The sequence below is a fragment of the Acipenser ruthenus genome, chromosome 32, assembly GCF_902713425.1.
Source record: "Acipenser ruthenus chromosome 32, fAciRut3.2 maternal haplotype, whole genome shotgun sequence".
NCBI classification, from domain to species: Eukaryota; Metazoa; Chordata; class Actinopteri; order Acipenseriformes; family Acipenseridae; genus Acipenser; species Acipenser ruthenus.
Window position 1 is genome coordinate 13,450,263 of NC_081220.1, and position 11,119 is coordinate 13,461,381.

General features: G+C 43.5%; 1 protein-coding gene across 1 annotated transcript; it reads right to left on the reverse strand.

The window, feature by feature from the left end:
* Positions 1-248: 248 nt before the first annotated feature.
* LOC117965039 (membrane-spanning 4-domains subfamily A member 4D-like) lies at positions 249-9,888 on the reverse strand. The gene is made up of 7 exons (XM_034909952.2): positions 9,773-9,888; positions 8,558-8,734; positions 7,446-7,556; positions 7,260-7,307; positions 5,463-5,603; positions 3,327-3,440; positions 249-2,077 (listed from the first exon to the last, which is right to left on the reverse strand). Exons 2-7 carry the CDS (start codon positions 8,720-8,722, stop codon positions 1,979-1,981), a joined length of 678 nt encoding a protein of 225 aa, XP_034765843.2. The 5' UTR covers positions 8,723-8,734; positions 9,773-9,888; the 3' UTR covers positions 249-1,978.
* Positions 9,889-11,119: the final 1,231 nt, after the last annotated feature.

Consider the following 11,119-nt stretch of genomic DNA (forward strand, 5'->3'; position numbering starts at 1 on the left):
ATTGAAACACCGCTGCAGCACACTATAGTGAACAGAACTCTGTAGTTTTCACGTTTATTATAATGTGTGCGCTGTGTAACAGATACTGACAACAAACGCATGAACGTTGTTGTAATCAATACCTAATACTATATTCGATAATCAATATGGTTCCGCAGTGAACCAGGCAAACTGGCTGCAGTAACAGTGTGTGTTAATATATATTTTCCCATTGGTCAACTCCACTTATCAATCAATCAGTCAGTCAATCAATCAATCTTTATTTTATATAGCGCCTTTCATAGTGGAGCACCATCACAAAGCGCTTTACAAGATGCAGTAATAACAAGAAAATCCATCATACTTTAAATACAGAGAAATGCATCATACATGAAATACAGTGGAAAGTGCATAATACATTAAATACAAAAATTAAAAAAAATAGCTACAACACAGCAGCTAATAACAGATATCAGGCTTAAAGAGCAGGGGGAGCAAGAGAGAACAGGTGGGTCTTGAGAGTTGATTTAAAGCGAGCGACGGTGGGAGAGTTTTGAAAGTAATGCTGAACTTTACAGGTAGCCAGGGCAGCTGGGCAAGACCGGGGGGTGATGCGATCATGTTTTTTACATCTGGTAAGGATCCTGGGAGCGGCATTCTGAACTAGCTGCAGTCAGTTGATGGAGCGTGGAGGGAGAACACCATAGAGAGAGTTGCAGCAGTTGAGTTGAGAGGAGATGCATGACAGAGTATCTCCGCATCTGGGAGGGAAAGGTGGGGACAGAGATGTTTCGAAGGAAGATTTGACCACGGAGCAAATGTGGGCATCAAAGGAGAGGTTGCTGTCCAGAAGTACACCAAGGCTTCGTACTGTGGGGGAAGGCAGCAGCAGACAGTTTCGGAGGTTCAGGGCAGCTATATTGAGATTGTTAAGTTGAGTTTTAGATCCTACTAGAAAGAGTTCAGATTTGTTGAGCTGAAGAACATTAGCAAACATCCAGGCCTCGATTTCTTGAATGCAATCCGAGAGTCGGACCATGCCAGAGGATCATCCAGGGTCTAGATTTAAGTAGAGCTGGGTGTCCTAAGCATAGGAGTGAAACATGAAGGAAGCATGTAGATGTTGAAGAGAAGCAGCCCAAGAACAGACCCTTGAGGGACAACACAAGTGACTGGGTTTGCGACACCACTGCGTCCAGCATAGAAAACAGACTGCATGCGTCCAGACAGGTAAGAAGACACCCAAGAGTGACAGGTTCCAGAGAGCATACTTCTGAAGGCACTCAAGAAGAATGCCATGACTTACTATTTATGGGTTGATTTGTAATTGCAGGGATGGTAATAAGACTCCTATTGCACAGCAATTCCAGGTTTTACTAGGAGCTTGATCAGCCACAGAGTGTATAGGTAACAAGCTCAGGTGTGTTTTATTAAACTCTTAGTAAAACCAGGAATGGATCAAACTGCTCTGCAATGGGAGTCTTATTGACTTGCAGGTGTTACAGGGCAGTACAGGGCTACAATGCAACATTTATATTAAATACAGTGTAGCTTACAGTAATTGCAAATGATAGTGCTAAAATACAATATGAAATAGGACGCAACAAGTTAGGATTACAACAAGTTATATCTACAGTGACTTATTAGCAGTGCAATAGTGCAAGGATAGCGCATCAGCCGAGGATCCAGTAACATGGTGCTGAGGTCAGACGAGTCCAGTGCAGAGCAGGAGGGGCAGATCAAGAGATTACAAGCGCAGTCTGAACAGGGGGGTCTTGAGGGGGTGGCGGGAGGCAGTGAGAGACGGAGGAGTCCTGAGGTTCTCTGATAGCTGGTTCCACCACAGAGGGGCTAGAGATGCGTTGAGAAACCACAGTGTGTAGGTACCAGGCTCAGGTGTGTAAATCCTAGTAAAACCAGGAATGGATCAGATTGCTTTGCAACAGGAGTGTTAGTCCCATCCCTGGTATTGTATTTGTGGGATGAATCCTCCTCTTGGTCACTCTGTATAGGACGGAGGTGCATCCTTAGTCTCACTGTAGAGATTCTGCACCCGAACCTCCGCAGGGCTGAAGGAATTGTACACGACAACCGCAGGCTGAAACGCAAGGGGGAAATCTATCAGAATTCAACACGAACGAAGCAGCTGCATCCATTCACTGAAGAGAGCACGGCAGTTCCAGCTCCTTCACCCCTTCAGGCAATTTAGATTTTTCGTTCAAAGTTTTAAAATGATACCTGGGAGAAAAATCAGGTCAAGCTTAAAGAGTTTTTTTTTCCTAGTTTTCTTTTCTGTTCCTATTTCGGGGATGGCGATAAGACTCCTATTGCACAGCAGTTTCCCCCATTCCTTGTTTTACTACGAGCTTGATCAGCCCCAGTGTACAGGTAACAAGCTCAGGTGTGTCTTATTAAACTCAGAGTAAAACCAGGAATGGATCAAACCGCTGTGCAATGGGAGTCTTATTGCCATCCCTGCCTTTCCTTATTGTAATGTTTCTCAGTGGTTTTTTTTATTGTATTTCAATATCGTGTTTTATTGTGTTCAGGTGCCCTGATTGTGAGTGCAGGAGCTGCTCTTCAGTGTTACTTGCCTGCTGTGGATATATGTAACGTGGGCCAGTCAAGGTGTCTATATTATTAGGCAGCAACACTCTCTAATGCACAGCAGTGTAGTGCTCAAAAAACAAGATCTGCTTTGCCACTAGAGGGCGCTGGCTCTTACTTATGTTGATCTCACTTCTGTTGGGGCAGCAGTGTGGAGTAGTGGTTAGGGGCTCTGAACTCTTGACCGGAGGGTCGTGGGTTCAATCCCAGGTGGGGGGACACTGCTGCTGTACCCTTGAGTAAAGCACTTTACCTAGATTGCTCTAGTAAAAACCTGACTGTATAAACGGGTAACAAACTTTCTTCTTTATATATTAAGATAAAGCTCCGGCCAAAAGTTTTGCATCGCCCAGAATTTTAGGATTCAGACATCATTTAAACTATAGGAGCATAATTTTGATATTTTATTTAACATCATGCAAATCAAAGGAACTACAAAATGAGATCGCAAAAGTCTACCGGAAGCCATAATAGTAGTACAGAAGGATTTCACGTTAGATTATGAAATGTCACCTTTTTTAATTGTCAGTTGTTTCTGAAGTATATGGAAAACTCCAAAGCGGCGTGTAATTCAATATGTTAACGTCACATTATTCAGCAGGTTTCACTCGACTTCATGAAGCAAGAGGAGTTCACTCTATAGGGTTGTGGATTTTTTGTGAAGCTCATGTAAGCGGTTGTTCTGGGGAATAGGTTCATGAGAGGGGTACGGGAAATAAAAATGGGGGCTGATTACATACCGTGGAGGAGCCGTGGCAGACCGCTTTGCACCCAAAGACAGCCACAGAGATGGCCAAGCAGAACTCCAGCAGGGTTAGGATCAGAGGCACTGTGTTTAGGACAGTCTCTTTATTCTTGAAAAAATAACATTAAACATATTATTATTATTATTATTATTATTATTATAATTATTATTATTATTATTATTATTATTATTATTATTATTATTATTATTATTATTATTATTATTATCATCTTCAGAAGACAAGAAGTACTATACTGGTAACTGATGAGGAAACAGGGGATGAAACATCCATTAACTTTACATTATAGGGAGACAGGAGGTCTGTGTGTGTGGGTAATATCTCATGGATCTATAGTGATAACATAGGGAGACAGGAGGTCTGTGTGTGTGGGTAATATCTCATGGATCTATAGTGATAACATAGGGAGACAGGAGGTCTGTGTGTGTGGGTAATATCTCATGGATCTACAGTGATAACACAGGGAGAAAGGAGGTCTGTGTGTGTGGGTAATATCTCATGGATCTACAGTGATAACACAGGGAGAAAGGAGGTCTGTGTGTGTGGGTAATATCTCATGGATCTATAGTGATAACATAGGGAGACAGGCGGTCTGTGTGTGTGGGTAATATCTCATGGATCTATAGTGATAACATAGGGAGACAGGAGGTCTGTGTGTGTGGGTAATATCTCATGGATCTATAGTGATAACATAGGGAGATAGGAGGTCTGTGTGTGTGGGTAATATCTCCTGGATCTATAGTGATAACATAGGGAGATAGGAGGTCTGTGTGTGTGGGTAATATCTCCTGGATCTATAGTGATAACATAGGGAGATAGGAGTTCTGTGTGTGTGGGTAATATCTCATGGATCTATAGTGATGACACAGGGAGATAGGAGTTCTGTGTGTGTGGGTAATATCTCATGGATCTACAGTGATAACATAGGGAGAAAGGAGGTCTGTGTGTGTGGGTAATATCTCATGGATCTATAGTGATGACACAGGGAGACAGGAGGTCTGTGTGTGTGGGTAATATCTCATGGATCTATAGTGATGACACAGGGAGACAGGAGGTCTGTGTGTGTGGGTAATATCTCATGGATCTATAGTGATAACATAGGGAGATAGGAGTTCTGTGTGTGTGGGTAATATCTCATGGATCTATAGTGATGACACAGGGAGACAGGAGGTCTGTGTGTGTGGGTAATATCTCATGGATCTATAGTGATGACACAGGGAGACAGGAGGTCTGTGTGTGTGGGTAATATCTCATGGATCTACAGTGATAACACAGGGAGAAAGGAGGTCAGTGTGTGTGGGTAATATCTCATGGATCTATAGTGATGACATAGGGAGATAGGAGTTCTGTGTGTGTGGGTAATATCTCATGGATCTACAGTGATAACATAGGGAGAAAGGAGGTCTGTGTGTGTGGGTAATATCTCATGGATCTACAGTGATAACATAGGGAGATAGGAGTTCTGTGTGTGTGGGTAATATCTCATGGATCTATAGTGATGACACAGGGAGACAGGAGGTTTGTGTGTGTGGGTAATATCATTATGAGTAGAAGTGAATTGACTGCGGCTGAAAGCACACAGATGCTTGCAGTCCTATAACTGGTATATACTGCTTTATTATTAATAGACAAGGTCAGAATCCAGCTGAATGCGTTTTCTAATCGTCACCAGCCTTTATTTAGTCTGTTGTCAGTTTCACTGAAAAGAGGGAACAGGTTGCTGAAGAGAATCCTGTTAAGTGTCTGAGGTAGAGCTGGTTGTGATGTCACCGTTTGGAACGGAATTTGCAGCTGAATGGAATTCCCAGAGGATGTTTTTTTTTTTAAAAGCATGCTGATAAGGAGAACACAGCACTGTGATGTCATGAATAGGGCTGCTCTGCGGAATACAGAAGGCGAAACATGCGCTCTGATTGGCTGAAAGATCCTGAGCAGCGTATAATCTTCCAGACATCCTGATGAAACTTGCTGTCAGGAGGATTGTTCAGCCTAAGCGATGGAGAGTATTCGATTCTGTAAGTCACATTTCATTTTCCTCCATCTATCTGGAAAAAACCGGCTATCCAGTTGTGATGAAACGTGGTGCTAATCTTATATGTTATATATACTTACAACATATCCCCAACAGAACTGATCGTAATATCCGTAGCAATATCGTTGTATAGTAGAAATGACGATATCGATGCTGTAATTGCATATTCCAAGAACGGCTGCAACACTGCTGACCACATTCATACCCAGGGCTGCCTTGATCTGCAAAAAACACAACAGTAAGAACATATGCAGTCCCACACCCCTGAGCTTTCAAAGCATGAGGTTTACTGGCATTAGATTCATCTTTAGATACATATTCTGGGGCAGCAGTGTGGAGTAGTGGTTAGGGCTCTGGACTCTTGACTGGAGGGTCGTGGGTTCAATCCCAGGTGGGGGGACACTGCTGCTGTACCCTTGAGCAAGGTACTTTACCTAGATTGCTCCAGTAAAAACCCAACTGTATAAATGGGTAATTGTATGTAAAAAATAATGTGATATCTTGTAACAATTGTAACTCGCCCTGGATAAGGGCGTCTGCTAAGAAATAAATAATAATAAAATTCTAAGCACCGAGATTGATGCATTGCAAACAACAGGAGCAAATTTGTAAATAAAAACATACTAGATCTTCCTGAAGGAAGGAGGGATAGTATTTGTGTTTCCAGACCTAATGCGCTGCCCTTGATTCACAGCAGCTCTCAGATATGCTTCAGGTTCTCCTCTGCTTGTGGATCGGGGTGGTTTTGTGTCTCATTGCTGGTGTTGGGAGCTGCATGCCCACCTTTGTTTTAACATAATCTTCAAGTATGAACAATGAGGCACAAATTAACCCCTGGCATATCATTTTGAAAAGAGTTTGCCAGCTGTGTCTTGGTAACTGAGTTGACTCCTTCACGTCTCAGGGCATTTTTGTAGATAGCTTATCTTTATATGGACGGTCCTTTTAATCAAACTCAGCTGCACAATGTTGCTGGACAGATACTGTAGGCACATATTTAAAATTCCTATTGGACGAATCTCAGGATATCGCTATACTGTCATATCCCATTCAGTTGGTTCAGAAGGAAATGATTGCAAAACATTTGGCAATTTCTAGAACAGCATTAAAAAAACTGTTGTTCTGTGGTTTCTCAGTCTATGCCAAAGTAACCCGACTCGTTTTGCACCCAAGTGCTAATCTGAGACAGACACAAGAACAAGATAATCAGCTGCACACGAACACAAACTGGCTTTGGTGATCAGCAAACCAAACCTGGTTTCGGCGTTTTAACGCTACAGCAATTTATATGATGAATCACATTTTCTTATTTTCTCTCATTAAACGTGGTTAAACTGGGCATTTTTCCCCACATCTATTCCACCCTGCTAAGAGCTGAATTCACTGTTTCAGACCCCTAATAAAATGTGCATTGATCAGTTTGCATTAGTAGCGTTCATAAAAACATAAGAACGTTTACAAACGAGAGGAGGCCCCATTCGGCCCATCTTGCTCGTTTGGTTGTTAGTAGCTTATTGATCCCAGAATCTCATCAAGCAGCTTCCTGAAGGATCCCAGGGTGTCGGCTTCAACAACATTACTGGGGAGTTGGTTCCAGACCCTCACAATTCCCTGTGTAAAAAAGTGCCTCCTATTTTCTGTTCCTTCATCTAATCTCCATTTGTGACCCCTGGTCCTTGTTTCTTTTTTCAGGTCAAAAAAAGTCCCCTGGGTCGACATTGTCTTTATGTTTTAGGATTTTGAATGTTTGAATCAGATCGCCACGTAGTCTTCTTTGTTCAAGACTGAATAGATTCAATTCTCAGTTCAGTTGGTAGCACACACACACACACACACACACACACACACACACACACACAAAAGTGAACTGTACTCACCAGCCTAACATTAGGAGCTGGGATAGAGAGAGATCCAGAAATGATGTACTGTTGGAAAAGAAGAGGCCTTGTTTATTAGACAATACAGCACATACGCTGCCTCCAATATATTACTGTGGTTCTGAAGGGAGTCACACAGTGAAGGACGCTTGCAGCCTGACTGTTTGCTTCAATCATGGTGCTTACCAAAGCCCCAGTCCAGTATGGGGCTCCTGTAATAGCTGTACTAATGTTCCCACTCAATGTCAGAACCGCACCAAACACCATGTTCAGCACCCCGATGCAGATCTGGAGGCCCTGCCGGGACAAGGCAAAACAATTGTGAAACATCCGATGTTTGGGGAATCACTAATCACACACCAGAACCAATCACAGGGAAGTATCTAACAACATTGCAACACATCTCACTCTGTGTGCAGGATGTCATGCAGATGGATTTCAGAGACTGAAAGAATGAAACAGTGCGTGCTAAGCAGGTAATGTGAAATACTCTGGATTATTCTATCAACTAACTGCATGTTGTGTGTGTGTGCTGGTGTATGCAGGTACTCTTGTACAGGTTTCCCCACAGTAAAAGCACAGCAAAGCATAATAGAGCAACATGAAAATGTGGTAAAGCATAGGGAAGCATTGTAAAGCACAGAGAGGTCTGGTAAAGCATAGGGAAGCATTGTAAAGCACAGAGAGGTATGGTAAGGCATAGGGAAGCATTGTAAAGCACAGAGAGGTCTGGTAAAGCATAGGGAAGCATTGTAAAGCACAGAGAGGTCTGGTAAAGCATAGGGAAGCATTGTAAAGCACAGAGAGGTGTGGTAAAGCATAGAGAAGCATTGTAAAGCACAGAGAGGTCTGGTAAAGCATAGGGAAGCATTGTAAAGCACAGAGAGGTCTGGTAAAGCACAGGGAAGCATTGTAAAACACAGAGAGGTCTGGTAAAGCATAGGGAAGCATTGTGAAGCACAGAGAGGTCTGGTAAAGCACAGGGAAGCATTGTAAAGCACATAGAGCTCTAGTAAATCATAGGGAAGCATTGTAAAGCACAGAGAGGTCTGGTAAAGCATAGGGAAGCATTGTAAAGCACAGAGAGGTATGGTAAAGCATAGGGAAGCATTGTAAAGCACAGAGAGGTCTGGTAAAGCATATTAAAAACATAGTAAACTATGGACAACTTTTATAAGTCCAGTTATGCTTTTACATCTTATCATCACTTTAAAAAAAAGCATTCTATTAAAATGTCTGCATTGTGGAGGTTTGTCCTTGAACTACCAAACTGAGAGGAGGAGGACAGGCTCACTTACCCCGAGCACTTTCGGCTTTCCTTTGAGAAACGCCTTAATCTGGTATGACTCTGGAGATAACGCAGTACCGGGCTCCACCTGGCCCCTCGGAGCCGCAGCGGGAGCAGGCGGGGAAAGCTGGGTGATGACTACCATCCCGCTGTCTGCGCTGATGGAAGAGGTCATGTTCTTCAGTCTCTGTGAAGAGAAACGGGGGGAGCTCGGAGTGACCTGCACGACGGTGTTTCAAACGGGGGGCGCTCGGAGTGATCCGCACGACGCTGTTTCAAACGGGGGGAGCTCAGAGTGACCCGCACGACGCTGTTTCAAACGGGGGGCGCTCGGAGTGACCCGCACGACGGTGTTTCAAACGGGGGGAGCTCGGAGTGACCCGCACGACGCTGTTTCAAACGGGGGGAGCTCAGAGTGACCCGCACGACGCTGTTTCAAACGGGGGGCGCTCGGAGTGACCCGCACGACGGTGTTTCAAACGGGGGGAGCTCGGAGTGACCCGCACGACGCTGTTTCAAACGGGGGGCGCTCGGAGTGACCCGCACGACGGTGTTTCAAACGGGGGGAGCTCGGAGTGACCCGCACGACGCTGTTTCAAACGGGGGGCGCTCGGAGTGACCCGCACGACGGTGTTTCAAACGGGGGGAGCTCGGAGTGATCCGCACGACGCTGTTTCAAACGGGGGGAGCTCAGAGTGACCTGCACGCCGATGTTCCACCTTTCACACATTTCTGTTTTTTTTTCTCTCTTAAGCATCTATAGAATTAGATGAATTAATTAATTACTGCCTATATATTTAACAGCTCATTCACAATGTACTCTTAGAAAAGTTCACCACAGTAAAACCATGACAAAAGCGATAAAGTGTGCACAGGTAAGCTCTGTAAAGCAAACCTAGGTGTGTGGTGAATATTTACAGGCATTTACCAGGCTACGCTGTGATAAAAGCACAGACCAAACATGGGCACAAATACCGTGGGAAACTTTTATAAGGTATCAAAAAATGAAAACGAAAGGAAACACAACACAAAATGACGCACCTCCTTGTATACAGCACCATTCGGCTTATTGAAGAGGTACATATTTTTGTTAACGGTTAATTGAAACTTTGAAGAAACACACACACACACAGACACACACACACGGATGTAATACATGTGAAATAGATTGAAAAACAACGAGGCATGCAGTCCGAGAAGAACAGGTATTCGTTCGACCGCTTACCTGCTAGTAACGGAATAATTTTCAACTGCGTCTTTTCGCGCTCCTTAAAAGCAACTCTGTAGTCTAGCAGACAGTGTGCTGGTGTTTATTACAGTGACGACATGCTGCAACACGACCCCCCCCCCCCCCCCCCCCCCCCGTGGAAACTGAGTAAGAAATAAAAAGAGGTGGACAGAGAAACGATTTCCTGCTAGTAACACTTTTGGGAAAGCGTGTTGCTTATTGCGTGGGAAGGAGCCGGTTATACGCAATAGTACATTTAGGACAATGTGTCTTGCTAGATGGGACTTTTGCCAACAAGTAACGGGAAAATGAAACATCTGCTGTCGGAGTTGCTTAATCTGTTAGACCTGCTATAGCTAGCAAATACTGAATACACTGCAATACAGAATATTCAGCTCAGTACCGAAGAATCAGAGAGCCGGTGAAGCCAAACAAATGCGGCCCTTTCCAGAACCGCCTTCCCACCCCCAGAGAATCTATTCTGATAGAGTCCAGTCCCCCCTCCCCTCCCTACCTCCCCCTCTCCTCCTCCTACCCCTCCCCTCCCCTCCAAACACAACCCTAACCATAATAATCCCAAACCCTTCACCAAAACCTTAACCCTAACCCTTTACTGTGACCGAGAGAAAACGTAATACAGGAATATTAATTTCGGGAGAGTTGCGTCAATTTGTACTTGCATTCATTTGCAAGGTTATCAGACATCCGGGGAAAACTGGCTTTGTTCCAGTATTGTTGTCATTTTTCGTCAGAAACAGTAACATTGTTAAATCGTCCCGATGTTGCTAATTTGAGCTCGCATTGTTTATAAGTACAAAATTGTAGCAAAGCGCTCGGCAAATTGACAGCACGGTCATGTATTGTACAACGATAACATAAAAAAAAACCGTGTGAGTTACTAGTTTAATAACTCTGTGTTTAATCGTTTATATTCCGTTTAACTTCCTGGATCATCGCTTTTTGGAAGCTTGGAAGTTCCACTAGCAAATAAACCGCCTGTGTTTCGAGTAACACAGACATTTTACAACGATTTATATAAATATATCCAATGGTCCAGTGCTTAAAGAATGGGGCTTGTAACCAGGAGGTCCCCGGGGGGCACGTTGAAATTATTTGTTTATTAAATATGTGTTTATTTAGCAGACGCCTTTATCCAATTGATCAGTCTCACGAGATTAAAATGTAAAACACTTTGGAATTATATCGGTAATCGGAGAATCGATTTCAGTTAACCATATTATTATTATTATTATTATTATTATTATTATTATTATTATTATTATTATTATTATACACCCGTTACATGTGCCAACACGTGACCATCCCCGTCACATGACACGAGTG